The sequence below is a fragment of the Actinia tenebrosa genome, unplaced genomic scaffold, assembly GCF_029948245.1.
Source record: "Actinia tenebrosa isolate PJP-AT-01 unplaced genomic scaffold, QUT_ActTen_1.0 PGA_scaffold10__47_contigs__length_13832649, whole genome shotgun sequence".
Lineage (NCBI taxonomy): Eukaryota > Metazoa > Cnidaria > Anthozoa > Actiniaria > Actiniidae > Actinia > Actinia tenebrosa.
The window spans coordinates 11,246,424-11,263,659 of NW_028292570.1; the positions used below are offsets into that span (position 1 = coordinate 11,246,424).

The 17,236-nt window shown below is 36.6% G+C and overlaps 2 protein-coding genes across 2 annotated transcripts; one reads left to right on the top strand and one right to left on the bottom strand.

The window, feature by feature from the left end:
- Positions 1-1,012: 1,012 nt before the first annotated feature.
- Positions 1,013-7,001, bottom strand: LOC116306954 (F-box only protein 47-like). Its single transcript, XM_089026386.1, has 8 exons — positions 6,638-7,001; positions 6,315-6,391; positions 4,153-4,288; positions 3,104-3,331; positions 2,499-2,657; positions 2,036-2,178; positions 1,692-1,875; positions 1,013-1,116 (listed from the first exon to the last, which is right to left on the bottom strand). Exons 1-8 carry the CDS (start codon positions 6,999-7,001, stop codon positions 1,013-1,015), a joined length of 1,395 nt encoding a protein of 464 aa, XP_088882512.1.
- A 1,226-nt stretch (positions 7,002-8,227) lies between these two features.
- LOC116306957 (NEDD8-conjugating enzyme Ubc12) lies at positions 8,228-17,220 on the top strand. The gene is made up of 8 exons (XM_031717096.1): positions 8,228-8,406; positions 9,989-10,083; positions 11,451-11,489; positions 11,958-12,008; positions 13,941-13,993; positions 15,272-15,335; positions 15,782-15,812; positions 16,855-17,220. The coding sequence occupies exons 1-8, from the start codon at positions 8,307-8,309 to the stop codon at positions 16,965-16,967; spliced, it is 546 nt and encodes a 181-aa protein (XP_031572956.1). The 5' UTR covers positions 8,228-8,306; the 3' UTR covers positions 16,968-17,220.
- Positions 17,221-17,236: the final 16 nt, after the last annotated feature.

The following is a 17,236-nucleotide window of genomic DNA, read 5'->3' on the forward strand; positions in this document are numbered from 1 at the left end:
TTTAATAAAAGACATCTCTCTCTCTCTCTCTCTCTTTCTTTCTTTCTTTCTTTCTTTCTTTCTTTCTTTCTTTCTTTCTTTCTTTCTTTTCTTAAATAATGAAATTGTAAGAGCTATTATAATTTTCTTAGCCTTCCCTTGGCTCATAAAACACTGTCGAAGCTGTATCAAAGATGGTAACTTTTCAATTTAATACCATATTATACATTTATAGACAACAATAAATTAATAAATATAAATGAATGATATTGTCTTTTAAAATATTGCATATAAATTAGCAAGTCTTGGATATTTCAAAATCTTCAATAAATAAATCGGGTAAAATTTGTAGTTCAGTTTAGAATACTATTTACATATTATCTTTTGCATAAGAATTGTAATAATTAATGGATTTAACCTCAGCTGCCACCTAGTACTTATGCTGCAATCAACAAATTTCGCCGCTGTAAAATGTCAATGTTTTCATCGCCAAAATTTTCTTTATTACTGATTTTAGAAATTTTCTTTTGGTGACTGAGAAACTAGCCCAAATCCAATATCAGTTGACGGGCAACAAAATGAGAAGAGAGACTTACTGCTTTCTTACAGAAATAAGAATATTTTGCAAATGATTTTTTTAGAGTGATGCTTTTTCTTGCACAGTTAACGTTGCATAGGTCACTGAGTTTGCACGCGAGCATAATGCACTACTTAATTAACCCCTTACCTTCGACCCCCGGGACAGGGCGGGGAATTGACAAGGCAAGACCGCAGATTTTTTAACGCGCATTTAACAGCGTCATTGCACGGGTATATACTTCAACAACTTAACTATTTTGAAAGCAAAAAATCTTTACCAGGGGACCGGAGCGAAAGTGCAAAAATTTAACACTACATGGATGCTACATTTCCCGCCCTGTCCCGGGGGTGTTGGGGTTGGGGGTTTCAATTTACTAGTGCATAAGTTTACTAAAAAAAACTACATTAAATGTAGTTGCATTGGTCAGTAACAATATTTGTATGGGTTAATCACTCATTTAGCAATGGATTCTTTTAGAAGAAACGCCGCCACCTTGGAGAGATTGTGGACTGTTTCAATAAGTGCTTGTTCTTGTTCTTCTGGTGATCCTTCGCGTTCTACAAAAAAAAAACAACATTACACCAAATGAAGACCATTTTAAGGATCCAAACAATCACTAACATTTAATGGCACCGATACAGAGTTTAGAGTTATTGCTTATGACATTGCTCATAAGTTTTTTTGAAGAGCAGTCACACTAGGAAATGCCTCAATACCCCAAAAGCTATATTAGTGCGTGCTATATACATAACATGCAAAGAATTGGAGTGAAGAAGAGCGACGAAAACAATAATAAAAGGAAACATTTGCTCTTTTTGTCGAACGTCAGTCAAGGAGCTTGCTGCTATTTTTAAATCAAAAGGAAATGCGACAACATTGTGTCTTAGTTGAAAGAAGAAAAACTGTATTCCTCACTCTCCCCTCCCCTCCCCTCTCGACATTATCCAGGATCTGCCTCTACATGCGTAAGCAAGAAGATATAGCTTAGTTTGTACCTGTATCTTCCTGTATTGCAATAGTTTGGCGAAGTTCATTAAAGAGAGACCGCAACCCCCACCCTCCCGTCTCCTCTCGACATTATCCAGGATTCGCCTCTACATGCGTAAGGAAGAAGACATAGCTCAGTCAGTACCTGTATCCTCCTGTATTGCTTCAGTAAGAGTAATAATATTCTCTTCCCATACGTTGAATAGCGACATGGTGAAAGATACTTTATTTTTGTATCCTGGCATGGCGGTGAGGATTTTCTTGATTAGCCCCATGAACGATTCTAGTTTTTTGCTTTTGCTTCTTCCCATATCATAACGACCCGCGAGCTACAAAACATAATGTTTCAGGTCAATTGAGATATTCAATGCTGCATCTTTGTATAAATGTTATCGTGCAAAGACTTTTGGCAACGATTTCAGTTCACATTTCACACCAAACTTCAGCACCTGGGTTCAAACCATTTACTTTGATTTCAGTTATGTTTACCTGCGTCACATAATATCCAAGATAAGCTAATTCGTGTACTCTTCCATTTACAGCTTTGCTTCCCAGAACTGCGTAAGTGATTTCTTCGCCGCACATGACAAGAAGCTTGGCTGTGTTCTCTAGACACCAGTCATTAGTTATAACTGCAAATACGAAATTAAACATACGTTACTGAACAGTGGTGAGAGCCCCAGAGTAGGAAGGGGAGGAGAGGGGGGATAAGTCGCGCATTTTGACGCAAGATGTACCATATTACGGACAAAAACACAATCAGTAAAATACATGTAGCAAACCGCTTACTTTACATTAAAAAGCTATGCCATGGCCTGAGACCCCTTACATGTGATGTCAAAGCAGCTCGACAAACCAAAAGAATTTCAATCTCATGAGAATTGGAAACGTTTTGTAAGGTACTCCAAATTGACCAGCCTTCTGACGTGCTACAAGGGGTCTATAAATTTACCTGAGAGTTCCTCTATGACGCTTATGATATCATCATCATTCCAGGTCTTCTCGCATTCCTTGTGCAGCAGTGTCAAAGCTTCTGCGAGATCTCTTATTTCAATGTCGTCGACGCCATAGAATGTAGGACACGTGGACATGACTACCCAGTTGATGAGACCTAAAGTACATGGAATTTCAACCATCCATAATTAATCGATCTTTGTGCTTTTATTGCATTCATTTAAGAGATGCACTGCAGCGTGTGTCTTGATTGTCACATTCTTGGGAATTCTTGGAAAGCACGGGTGGTAAGAGGTGTGAGCGCTCGCCTCTCATCAATGCGACCCGAGTTCGAGTCCCGCCGGGTTCGGTGTTGTATATGAGTAGAGTTATTTGTTGGTCCTCTCCTGTGCTTCGAGGGTTTTCCGGGTTCTCCGGTTTTCCTCCCTCCGCAAAAATCAACTCCTAAATTCCAATTCGATCACGGAATGAGGGCCACAGGTTTGTTAGCCATTGGCTATTAAGTGCTACTACTTTTTTTTTGTACCCGAGTAATCTAAATGGATGACAGAAATTACCACCCAGGACAGGCTAAATGAACTTCTTTTGACCACATATATATACCTGTATCACGATAGAAAGGTCCGTACAAAATGTACAGAAGTCTTGCTTGAAAGACAAGTGGCCATGGCTTCAATATAGTCGACAACCAGAACCCCCTATCTTGGTCATCAAGGGCTTTGTTCAGGAAAATCTCACGACAGAACACCCGAATGTACTTTTCAAACCAAGGGTAGGTACCGGGAGACGAATTGAGCACTTTCTCTATTCTCTCGTCCAAACATGAGGCACCTGTTGTTAATAAAGCGAATCATGATAGCACTGAGATATCAGAGATACACCTCTATTGCCTCGGCTACGCCTCGTGGATCCACACTACTTTGATAATGTGATGACGCAATTTATCGTCAATAAAAGGACAGGCACATAAAAAGCTGATGTCTAATTGTTAAATATACTGACTAAATGAAAATTGGAATAGAAATTTTGAAAGATGTTCTGATCTGAGATAGCGAAGTGGAAATGACTTTCACTGCCTTGAAAAAGAAAAATTGGTTGGCGAAAAATAAAAACATACCCGACATTCTCTACTTTCACATCCCCATAATCCTTTGCGTCTTTGGGGGATAACCAGAGGGTAAAACCCACTTATTTTGCTGAAGGCTGATCAGACAATGTTTGAAATACCTTGTTTGATATCCAAAGATAAAATGAAGAAGTAAAAAACAGAAAAAGATAGAAGCTTGAAGACGTTTAAGGTAAATTTTAAACATTTTTTCGTAAGTCAATGCATTTTCTGTAAGACCAAAACTCTTGGTGATCTGCACACGCAAAAATAACTTGGAATAAACTGATAATCAGCATTGTACAGATAAAAGCAGGTATAGTATAAATTCAATTAAGAAACTTTTCAATTTGGGACAGTTTTTTGATTGGTTACCCCCCAAAAACGCAAGGCATTATGGGGATATGAAAGTCGAGAATTGCAAAAATATAAAACTTGACCATCAAATTGTGTCGCTGTTATAAATACTTATTAGCAATCTTTAGAAAGTTATTTTCTGTTACCTTCAGTTAAAATTAAAAGACTTGATTATCGATTGCCGGGATACCTTTTATCGCATTGTATGCCCTTAGTTTCTCATCGTTTTCCCATCCTGCGATGAATGCGCGAAGGAACGACCCATAGCAGCTGTAAGCGAACTCACTACCAAACTGAGAGCATAGTAATGAATGTGTGTCCTTCAGCTAAAAAAAGGGAAAGAAACATGGGGAACAACATCAAACATCATGTTACATTTAAACATAAACGTGGGGCATGGTCCATAAAGATACTTGTGTGTCCTTTAAAATGGAAAAATTAAAGGAAAAAACATCAAATATCATATTAAATTTAAACAAGAACCTAGGGGCAAGGTACACTGGAATACCATGGTGGGGCAGATTACCTGAGTCTTTAAAAATCTAAAGGCGAAGTAAAGATAAAATGCTAAGTTTCTAAAGTAACAGTGATGGAGCTACTAAGGTGGGGCATCAAAAGCTTTTCTTAGAGTGAAACCACGTGACCCAAAAATCCCTTCCGGAATATATAACAATGAAACTGCCGTCATGTTGGTTAATCTAACAATAGAGAAGCTTCAAATGCTTCGCATAGTCCACCAATATGGCGGCTATGACGTAACATGCACCCCAAGAATTTTGAATTAAAAACTTATGTCATAAAATTAATATTATAAAAAATATTTATCTAGAAATCCAAATTCTAATTCCGTCGGATTCTAGTTCGAGTTCGAGAATGCTATGGAACTATATGTTGTAGACATCACGCGGTTTGCTTGAAGATGCAGAGAGTTACATATGAATTTTTGTATTTTTTAGTAGCGAGGCGCTGAGTTTCTGCCAAATCTAAATGCTTCATTCAAAAAGGTAAGACAGGCTTATATATACAAGCTCAAAACGTCCTTCAAAATTGCTTTACACTCTTAAATTTTCTAAAGCAGTTAAGGGAGTGTCGATATGAATCACGTTTCACGAAAATTAAAACGGTCAAATTACGCATTTCACGAAATAACCCTTTACCATCCTGATAAATGCCTTTTAATTTTTGACGATTTATATCAGTGGAATGTAATTAATTAATCGTATTCAAATCAAAAGGATCTATCTTTTTAGATAAACTTGAAAATTAGATAACTATTCTATTATTTTCAAGTCGGAAAAAAAAAACAAGAAAAAAAAACCAAGAAAAAAATCATGATCAAAAATATTTTGTAGGTATAATGTTTAGGCCGCCCATCCTGGTACTAACCATCCTCAGGGGGCTTGACTCAGTGTCTTCGAAGCCCACTTTTTCCCCCACTGAGCCACGGTTCAAAGAAATTTTCATAACAATAGCCGTTAAAACAATGCACCGGATAGACTAAACTTTTTGACTTTATTTTTTCAACCGATTCCGTGCGTGGCAGAGATGCAAGGGATTAGCCGATATGGTCTGGGGGCCGGCTGGTCTCTCCCCTGATGCTTCGGCTAGAACATTTTCTTGCGTAATTCGTACACCCAAGGGCAGAAGGATTTAATCGCCGTCAGGTCCGAAGTCCATACGACGCCTCAGCTCTGCGGATGTCTCGGGGGTATGGCAAAGTGGAATCGTTTTTTTTTTTTTTTTTTTTTTAATTTGTGTCTTTGGGTTCGAACCCCGCCTAATCAAGAGACTATTTTTTCTTTGTTACTTTTCTCCCTCCCTTCCTTTTTTTCTTTTCTTTTCTTTTCTTTTCTTTTCTTTCTTTTCTTTTCTTTTCTTTTCTTTCTTTTCTTTTCTTTTCTTTTCTTTTCTTTTTTCTTCTTCTTCTTTTTTTTCTTCCCTAAAATTGTTTATTGAATGAACCCGTATACTGCTGCCTGGGAACAGTTAACTATTCATAAGGAAATACAAATTTGATCTATTAGAAAATCGTAAAGCGTCTTGATTGTAGGTGTCAAATGAACAACTTTCTTCGTGCTACTTTGAAAAAAATATCTCACGGATAACGGATTAAACGGTTGGAAGTATCTTTGGCTTGGCTCCATTGGACGGAACTCTCGAGCAGTTTCAATCTCTCTGTTGCTCATTTTTATAGGCAAAAACAAAGGTATTTCATGACTATGCAAACGCAGGTATCCCAGTAAAAAGGGGATTAGGCAGCGTGCTACTGAACATCTGTCAGGGATAAAAGTGACTAAATATAAGTATCTTCTATCATAACGAGTAACAAACGAATTGTAAGAAAATATTTACCTTGTCTAGCGTTAACCCGACTTCCTTTAATCGCTCTTTTGTGGAAAAAAGACAGCTTACTCTTTTCATCAAAATACCTAGCATAGAAAAGAACAACACGTTAGGCGCAATTATAACATATAAATTAATTATTGGATGGATGGAGGGTGGGAGAGAGGGAGAGAGGGAGAGAGGGAGAGAGGGAGAGAGGGAGAGAGGGAGAGAGGGAGAGAGGGAGAGAGGGAGAGAGGGAGAGAGGGAGAGAGGGAGAGAGGGAGAGAGGGATGCATGGATAGATGCATGGATGCATGCATGGATGGATGGAGACAGTTTTATTTACTTACCAAGATCTCCAAAATGCTCAGTATATTTCATAGCATCATCAAACAAAACAACTTCTTCGATATGACTTGCACTCTCTTCCGACACCGCTATAGAGGGGAGTATTTTCTCAAGCCCTTGTTTACTCTCGATAAACTCCAACACACAATCCCTCAATGGTCTGGACGTGAGGGCCAGATTTCCTAAGTCAGCCAAAGGAATTGTTGAAAAAACTTGAAAGCGCATCTCTTTTGGCAGAAGAGAAAAATACCCATAAGTTGTCGAAGGATTTGATGATTTTGTTAGCAGATCTTTTGTTTTCTTTTGTTTTCTTGTTTTATAATTGGGCTTGACGTTTTTCATGTAGGAACAGATACTTGAAGCCATTTGCGAATGTTAAAAACTCCCGTGGACTATCCGGCTTTTCCTCGCCCTAAAAGCAAACCAAATAAGTTAACTGCAATTAAGAAACGAAAAACAAAAAATAAATATAAGCGAAAAGTCTATTTAGTAAACCAAAGTTGTAACAACGTTAAAGGAAATGCAATTAAAAAAAATTTAAGATGACATTACATTATTTGCTTATAAAAACCTCAGGAATAAAAGAACAAATTTTAAAGAAATTATTTTCATATTAGTTTAATAGAGTTTTGGTAAGTATTTTGAATAGCAATATTATTATCTACAAAAAAGAAAAAAACCTTTAAAAAACACGATATAAACAAAAGAATCCGAAAAAATAAGCTTGTCATTTGTAGGAAGTGCTTATCTTGATATTTTTCTATACAAAACATTAAACTTTTCATTTTAAAAACTGTAAGTCCTTTAGTTCTAATTTATTTACAACTTACCTTGTAGAAGGAGACTCAAAAGCGAGGAATTGTTGAGAAAAATAAACAATTTTGGGGACAATTTTGAGAAAGATTTGAAGCAAAACGAAACAAAATGACAAATGTTTTGAAAAAATTAACTTTTTGTTGCAATGAAAATGGCGGGAAAAAGACGCGGCCGTCCAAACCAGCGCACCGGAAGTGAACTAAACGGCGCCAAAATAAACTCTGCAATTCGTCACTTCCGCTTCCGTTTGTATTACTAGTTCGCGACGTCCTCGGGTTAATTTCGGAAATCTTTCCTTTGACACAGGTAACCCACACTAAGCATACTTTTTTGACACTTCTTTTTCTTAGTTTATTTTAATTTTCGTATCACAGATTTGTAACCTCTTAGTGTACTCTTTTAAAACTGATTGGACTTATTTTTGTTTTTCCTAAGGTTTATTTTTCTAAGAAACTTTTCATTAAAAGATGTCTTTTGTCTACTTTTAAATGATAGCCAAATTATAACATTATATAAACTAAAGGAAAAACATTTGTACTTTTATTTCGTAATTATGCTAAAATGAAAATATCAACACCAAATAATTCTTATTTCCTGAGACAGTTCCTGAGTCTCTCTGAGACAAGTACGTAAATTGTTTTAAATTATCGATAGTTTTTCGCCAAACCCTCGAACACTCCTCGGTGGCCAAAAACTTGTCGTTTGTTATGATCCGAAAACTTTCCGATAAAAATCGACCAATCAAATGCTCTTATTTGACCCGGCGCCGAGTGAAAAATTCAGAAAGTTGTCCGTCCATGTTAAGATATTCTTGCTTTAGAGACTATTTGTCTTGATTTTTAAAATAGCTGAGCCATGATTAAACTATTTTCGCTTAAACAACAGAAAAAAGAAGGCGAAGGCTCGAAGAGTGGAACAAAAAGGGCCTCAGCAGCACAGTTAAGGCTACAGAAAGGTGCGGCAAGGGTGAATATGACCGTGTTGTGTCATTTAATCTTACTGGTTTGTGCAAAGAAATGCGTTGGTTATGTGACTACCTTCTTCATAAAATACTCTATTTTCTACATTTTTTCGCTTCCTTATCTCTATATTCCTCTTTGAGCAACGTTCTTCCTTCTATGAAGACACCATTTCGACAAAGAAACCATTACTTATAGGTTTTTGTTTTGGAATTATAAACGAAATTTGTGAACACTTTTATAGGTTATTTTGCTATACCTCACGCAATAGGCTTTAAATATCCTCCAAAATAGTTAGATACTAAATTTTGTCTTTTGATAATATTGAATATTTGTACTTCTACTTTGTATTATTGTTTTTATATTAGTGGCTTTATTTGTTCTTTTAAACTTACATCGAAAATAATAATAATCATGCAATACAAATGAATTGTGGCGTGATACAATTAAAGATTGTTCTCTGGACAAGATTTTTTTTCCTAATCTACGAAATCTCAATATTTGCTATTTAAAACAGAGTTTGAGATCATAGTTACATTAATTTATTTATCTTAATTTTAACTTACTCATACCTTTCCATTAGGGTACATTTCCAAGCTTTAAGATTTGATTATTATATTTATTCTTAAGTACTAGCATACTTATCCAAATACCTAATTTAGAGTACCATATTCCATAGCACTATAGAGCATGTGCATGTTACATCATAACCACCATCTTGGTTGATGATAACAATGCATTCCTCTTTAGTTTCTCTTGTTAGATCAACCAACATGGCAGTTGTTTCATTGCTATTCATATCTCAAGGGGTTTTGAGTCGATGGCTAATGCTGCACACACTGTATTAGGTCACATTACTCTTACCCCATTAGACAAAGCCAGCACCCCAGAAATGGAAAGAGTACCTCAATATTAGTAAGAATGCAAAGTTTCAGCACATAATATGTGACACAAGAGAAATGGCATAAAATATAAAATCAAATATTTTTTTATACAACTCGTATAGGAAAAGTATTCTTTGCGCAAGCTCTTGCTTTCAAGTGCATTTCCCTTTACATACTGTATGCCCAGGGGGTTGTTTAGGGGTTTGATCTGTGACTTAGCAGTGCCCTGACTTAGATCAGCCAAGAGCTTGTTTCAGGGTTTGATCTGTGAGTTAGCAGTGCCCTGACTTAGATCAGCCCAGAGGTTGTTTCAGGGTTCTATCAGTGAGTTAGACATGCCCTGACTTAGATCAGCCCAGATGTTGTTTCAGGGTTCTATCGGTGAGTTAGCCATGCCCTGACTTAGATCAGTCCTGGTTAGAGGTTGTTTCAGGGTCTGATCTGTGGGTCAGCCATGGTCTGACAAAGATCAGCCCTGAAGTTGTTCCAGGGATCAATCATTCAGTTGGCCGTGACTTGGATCAACCAAATAATATTTATCTAACTCATAGATTGAATTGGAATTGTACAGCATGCTAAATAAAAAATAATTGGGCTTAATTAGTTAATGTGGGAATTACAGTTAAGGTGACACAATGTAGTATATTATAGATTGTATATTGCTCATAAACATTTTTCATTTCATTTGTTCCAGATATCAGCGAACTTTGTTTACCCAGAACATGTCAGACAGAATTCCCAGACCCTGATGATCTTCTAAATTTCAAGTTAAATATTTCACCAGATGAGGTAAATTACTGTTTTTTTCATTCTATAAAGCCGAATAGACCCACCTAATGTGCCTTGAAGTCTCATGTATGAGACTTGGTAGCTCAGTGGTTAGAGCATGTCACCGGAATTGCTGTTCAAGACTCAGACTTTTTTCTGAGTCTTTCAATTTGCAGCTGCATAAGTTGCTTCATATACTGCAAGGATCAGCTCAATTTCATTCATTCTATAATATTTGACAAAAATAATGTCATCTTATGATATAATGAGATATCGAATATATAGAGATTATACACTTGTTAAGAGCTTGATATCATTTTTATTCCTGTGTTTCCATATCATATTGTGAACGAGCGAGTCTTTGAGTGAGTGAGTGACATTGTATGGTAAACAAGTGAATAAAAAAGATATCAGGCTCTTAACATGTAAAAATTTGTTTATTACACATTTAGGGTCGATATAATGACAAAATGTACAATTTCCAGTTCACCGTGAAGTGATATGCTATCACTTCACTGATATGGTTTTTATTCACGGCTTTGTCACACTGATATTGACCCTAAATGTGTAATAAATAGAGGATATTACATGGGCGCGCGGAGATACGAAATTTATCTTCGAGTGTTGAAAAGATCTCTCACAAGTGAGCGCAGCGAACGAGTGAGAGATTTTCAACACGAGAAGATAAATTTCGTATCTCCAAGCGCCCATGTAATATTCTGTTTATTATATAATTATCAATGGAGTATGTTTTGGCTTTTTCAGGCAATTATTTCCGTGTATTTTTGAATAGTCATCGCAATGGTGTTATCTTCACACGTGAAAATAACATGTTATTTTCACGTGTGAAGATATCAATTTTTCGAAATAGAGAAAAATAGATATTTCATTGGTAATTATATAATAAAAAGTGATATATTGTGAAGATTAGATGATATCTTCACATGTGAGCACCTTCGGTAATAATTCTTATGAATTCTATTAAGTAGTAAAAAGCCACTAAAATTGTAATTCATCGATAATCTTATATTAATTTTAACAGAATATTACATGGCAACTGAAAGATATGTGTTTTATCTTCTCATGTTGAGAATACCTTATAACTGTTTGCTGTGCTTACTCATAAGATATCACCTCAACCCTCAAAGATAAAGTCCATATCTTTACACAGCCAAGGTAATATCCTCTTTTTGTATGAGGGCAGCGCGGTCTTTATTTATAGCCACCCTTGCCTCCCAATACATCATATTACAATCACAGAAAGATACAATCGAACAAAGAAAACTCAGGTCTAATTGGTGAGAGGTGATTGCTCTCACCGCTACGCCACCCATGCTTATTTTTACATCATCCTTTATCAGGAGTATTTTTTAATTTCATTTTTATAGGGTTTCTACCGATATGGAAGATTTGTATTTAGTTTTAAGGTAAGCTTCTCATAAATAAGCATATAATAAAATTAAATGGGATAAATGGTGGATTCCAAAGTGTGGCTCTTCTGCCGCTGGATTCCAATTGGATTTTAGAAGTTGATTTTTAAGGAGAGAGGAAAGCCAGAGAATCTAGAAAACCTTCGAAGCACAGGAGAGAATCAACAAACAACTCTACTCACATGCAAAACCTAGCCCGGCAAGGCTGGAACCTGGATCACATTGGTGAGAGGCGAGCACTCTCACTGCTACTCCACCTGGGCCCGGTTGTTCAAAGCTGGATTAGCGCTAATCCAGGGTTAACTCTATAGGTCTTATTTAGAGTTAACCCAGGATTAGCACTAACCAAGCTTTGAACAACTGGGCCCTTTGCTTCCCCAAAAGGTCTTCTTTACCACTGGTTTAATATTTAGTTGTTATATTCAAGACATTTGACTAAATAAATGATTTTCTCATTTTTTTCAGGTTGGACCTGGATATCCTCATGATGCTCCAAAAGTGAAATGTGAAACAAAGGTACTTATCCTGATGGATGATGATGATGATAATGATGGTGATGATGATAAAATTGCTGGATGATGGTGATCATGATAATGCATGGTGACTATATATAATGATGATGATGATGCTTGATGATGTCGGTGATGATGATGATGATGATGTCGGTGATGATGATGATGATGATTTTTACAACAACTCACGTAAATAACACATTCTGATTGGCTGAGAGCTATGATCAATAAGAGGACAGACACATGGATGACGTAATGTTTTTGAAAACAAGACTCGCCGGTAGGATTTTATCGTAAGGACTGTGATTTTGCGAATTTATTTTGCTAATTAAAGTCGACAATGGAACCAGAAGAGGAACCAAACTTTGAATTTAATCTTGCTGATAGTCTTGCCGACGAATATTCAGTTCTGGAGGAGGAAAAGATAGAGGAAGACATGAAAAATTCATCTCGCTTTGCAACTTGCGAAGAAAAAGACTTGAATGAGCTTGTACAGTCTGAGATGGCCATTAACTCCATTCCAGAGTCGATCTTCAATGGCTGCTCCATCCAGAACGTGAATGTCTATGTTGTCAAGCGAAATTGACATTGCTTTTCTTAGCTGAACTTATTAGTAAGCTTCGTTTTTTAGAACCTTTGACTTCTGACTCAAACTCTTTTCGACTTAGCTAAAAAAGCCATTTATAAGTAAATGTCAAAAGTTTTGACCAATAGCAAGCATTCTTTCACAGTGGCTGTCAAAGAACTGTCAAAATTAGCCAATCACAGCGTAGGAAGTTTGGTTGTGAAATGTTGACGTGTTTTATGAAAAAACTTTTGTAATAAAATAACCTTTGAAGTTTTCAAAAGTAAATAACCGAAAAACCTTCGTCTTACTTCTGTACTCTGTCCTCTAATGATCATGAAAACTAACTATCTTAGCGAAAATATTCAAAAGCTCACAATAATCGGAGCTGTTTGGTCTATCGCCTTGCTTTCCTTGAATGACAAATTTTTGAAAAACTTTTCGCTTATTTTATTTTGTAAACATTTCACAGTTTGTTGTAAAAAACAGATCGCACATAGATTTCCATTGTCTGTCCTCTTGTTGATCATAGATGACGTCTTAAAATGTTCAAAACTTTACAGTGAAACCACTCGCTGCGCTCGTGGTTCCACTTTAGTTTTGAGCATTTTAAGACGTCATCTATGATCAATAAGAGGACAGACAATGGAAATCTATGTGCGATTTGTTAAGGTGATGATGATAAAATTGCTTGATGATGGTGATCATGATAATGCATGGTGACTATATATAATGATGATGATGATGATGCTTGATGATGTCGGTGATGGTGATGATGATGATGGTGATGATAATGATGATGATAATGATGATGATGATGCTGATGATGATGCTGATGATAAAAATGCTGGATGATGGTGATCATGATAATGCATGGTGACTATAATGATGATGATGATGATGATAATGGTGATGATGTTGATGATGATGATGATGATGATAATGGTGATCATGTTGATGATGATGATGATGATGATGGTGATATTGTTGATGATGATGATGATGATAATGGTGATCATGTTGATGATGATGATAATGATGCTCGATGATAGTGATGATGATGATAATGGTGATCATGATGATGATGATGATAATGATGCTCGATGATAGTGATGATGATGATAATGGTGATCATGATGATGATGATGATAATGATGCTCGATGATAGTGATGATGATGATAATGGTGATGATGATAATGATGGTGATGATGATGATAATGGTGATCATGATGATGATGATGATAATGATGCTCGATGATAGTGATGATGATGATAATGGTGATCATGTTGATGATGATGGTGATGGTGGCTTGAGGACTAATTGCTAATTATTTACTGCCAAACTCTATACCATTTTCTATTTTTCTTAGGTTTACCATCCCAATATTGACCTGGAAGGAAACATCTGTTTAAATATTTTAAGGTAAGCTGTCCAGGAAACATTAATAGCCCACTTCCGAGAAATGCTTCCCTTGTCATGCACAAAGGTTTCAGTATGAGGCTACGTGCTAAATGCTCAGTCATTCGTGACAGGCGGTAAGAATTAATTTAATTTAGCACCTAGCTTCATACTGAAACCTTTGTGCGTGACAAGCGAAGCATATCTCGGAGGTGGGCTATTGTCATGACGTAAATCTTTTTATCCTGCTTTTAGGGGATAAAATATATATATACATGTGTAGTGAATCAGTATCAGTATCAGTGTCATTCCGCTATTTCCAACTATAAGTTGATCAGCAGGGACTATATAGTCTACACAGAGCCAAAGTTCTGATGTAGTAGTCCTTTTAGAACTTTTCTGTCTTGTGTAGATTTCTTAGCTTGGTGTTTATCAACATTAAGAAGTTGACTAATTTTGATCCATGGATCTCTAACATATTTAGCAGATGGAATTGCAAACAGCAACTGTTTCGTTAAATTTGAATTTGGTCTTCTACAAACATGTGCAATGTACTTCAAGTAGCGTATGTATGTAAAATCACGAAGTGCCAGGGTTCCCACTATTCTCTCCAGGTCTAAGTTCCTATATTTAAAGGCAAACGTTTCTTCTCCGTCACTATTCATTTTCCTTTCCCAGCCATTCCGTACCAAATAAAATAAATAAATGGGATTACTCCAGAGTGGCTCTTCCACTGGTTTCAAATTCAAATTCAGAAATTGATTTTAGTGGATGGAGGAGAAATGGGAGAAAAACATTTTAAGCACAGGAGAGAACCAACAAGCAACTCTTACTAGTCATACATGACAGTAATGATAAAAGGGTAAATTTTACACTGTGAAAAGATGAAAAAACTTACTGATGTTTCGGATGCTAGTCCTTCGTTGGAGTGAAAGAGGGAGTCATAAACGATGGTGATTCCAAACATTGAAATTGTTCACCTTCATGAGAGATGAGCGCTCTCACCACTATGCCGCTTATGTGTACTGGCATTTGAGAATATGTACATACCTCTCTGTCCCTTGAGTGAGTGCAAAACAATGGCTAGACTTCATAAATGAATGCAGCAAATGCATAAGCTTGAATTTATTAACTGTTTTGCATTCACTCTTGTGAATTCGAAAAATATATATTGCTGAAAGTCATAAAAAATTATATTGCTGAGGCAAAGCTTCAAAAGATACAGCAAATTTCATGCTTCATTCAACAGCCTTCTTAAGTTAATGCAGTCATAGCTAACTTATTCTGATTGATTGTTAATAGAGAAGACTGGAAACCTGTGTTGACCATTAACTCCATAATCTACGGATTACAATATCTTTTCTTGGTAAGTATCTATGAATGAAGGGATGGATTGATAGATGGGTGGGTGGGTGGGTGTTTGTTTGGATGGGTGGGATGGATGGATGGATGGATGGATGGGTGAATGGGTGGGTGGGTGTTTAGATGGATGGGATGGATGGATGGATGGATGGATGGATGGATGGATGGATGGATGGATGGATGGATGGATGGATGGATGGATGGATGGATGGATGGATGGATGGATGGATGGATGGATGGATGGTTGGTTGTATGGTTGGTTAGATGGATGGATGGATGGATGGATGGATGGATGGATGGATGCATGCATGCATGGATGCATGGATGGATGGATGGATGCATGAATGAATGCAAGGACGAATGAACAGATGCAAGGGCTGACAAATGGAAATTTCAATTTGGCTTATACCTACATGAACCCCTTTTTATTATTTTTTCATGTCATTTTAGGAACCAAACCCTGATGATCCTTTAAACAAAGGTAGGAAAAGATTACTTTGCTAAACATTAGTCTCCTACGCAGCCGCGATTAGTGTCATCATGCAACGCTACTTAGTTACTACTTAGGGCAGTGAGCGTTGTGTGACGACACTAATAGTGAGTGCGTAGGAAACTAACTAAACATAGAACTGTCCTATAATTTACAACTATTGGTCACCTTACAGAGCTGTGACACAAGGTTCCCTCCACACGCACTACCACTACATTCTATATTTACAACATAAAACAATAACTCACATGTTGATTTTTACGGAGGGAGGATACCATAAGGCACAAGAGAGAACCACACATCAAATAAACTCAATTCACAAATGATCCAATCTGAGTCAGGACTCAAACCAGGACCACAGTGGTGAAAGGCGAGCAATAAACCACTGTTGTGATTGGTTGAATCATTGACTAGTAAATACCATGCCATGTACATGCTGCATGATAGCACTGTACTTTTTCCAACTTGTACAGAAACTTATTTTTATATTATATTATAACAGTGCGACTACTGTAATGGGGGCCACCTAGACAGCAAGAACCAATCAAATTGTAGAATGAATACTATCCATTACATGTAACATAAAGGTTAAATTATCATTCTCATGCAATCTAAGTTTCTGATCGGCCCAACTATCCAAAGTTGGAATACATTGTTTTCAGTCTACATTTTGATTGGTTACCTATGTAAGTGGCCCTGGTTATAGTAAGAGCATCACAGGGAACCTGACTATACTTTGATTACTTCTTTTAGAAATGTAACTTTGCCCTTAATGGGTTGCCTGTGGTTTAGGAACGCTTCCCTGTGCTGTAACAGATCCGTGCTGTAAATTGATAGGTGATTAAATTCAATCACCTATCAGTTTACAGTACAGATCTGATTACAGCTGGAGCTTTTGAAACGTAAACCACAGGGAAGCGATGGCAAACCACAGGAAACCCATATAGAGCATAGTTACTTTTTTAGAAGTAACTATGCTCTATATGGGTTTCCCGTGGCTGCACTATAATATATTTTTTCCTTTTGCTTACAGAAGCAGCAGAGGTACTGCGAACAAATCGACGACTCTTCGAACAAAATGTCCAAAAAGCAATGAGAGGGGGTTACGTAGGAAGCGTGTATTTCGAACGATGTCTAGTGAAATAGTATCATTAAAACAACCAAATAAAATAACAAAAAAATAATTTGGCAGAAATGTATTTAAAAACCAAGCAATGTATTTAGGATGGCACTAACAAGGACGGACAGACTAAAAGTATTAGTAGAGTTCTAGACCAGCAACTTAACCATGAATAATATGATTGTTACGATATTTTTATTACAATACTTGTGATGTCTTGTAAATACACAACTGTACTTTTCAGATTAGGGAAAAACAAAGCTTCATTTACATCTCAAAGTGTTTCATATTATAT

Coding starts and splice junctions, on each gene's coding strand:
- LOC116306954 (XM_089026386.1), bottom strand. CDS start 7,001: ATGGCTTCAAGTATCTGTTCCTACATGAAAAACGTCAAGCCCAATTAT. Junction 6,392..6,637: donor TGAGCATTTTGGAGATCTTG/GTAAGTAAATAA, acceptor TTTCTATGCTAG/GTATTTTGATGAAAAGAGTA. Junction 2,179..2,498: donor CGTCATAGAGGAACTCTCAG/GTAAATTTATAG, acceptor TCGTATTTGCAG/TTATAACTAATGACTGGTGT.
- LOC116306957 (XM_031717096.1), top strand. CDS start 8,307: ATGATTAAACTATTTTCGCTTAAACAACAGAAAAAAGAAGGCGAAGGC. Junction 13,994..15,271: donor ATCTGTTTAAATATTTTAAG/GTAAGCTGTCCA, acceptor GATTGTTAATAG/AGAAGACTGGAAACCTGTGT. Junction 15,813..16,854: donor TGATGATCCTTTAAACAAAG/GTAGGAAAAGAT, acceptor TTTTGCTTACAG/AAGCAGCAGAGGTACTGCGA.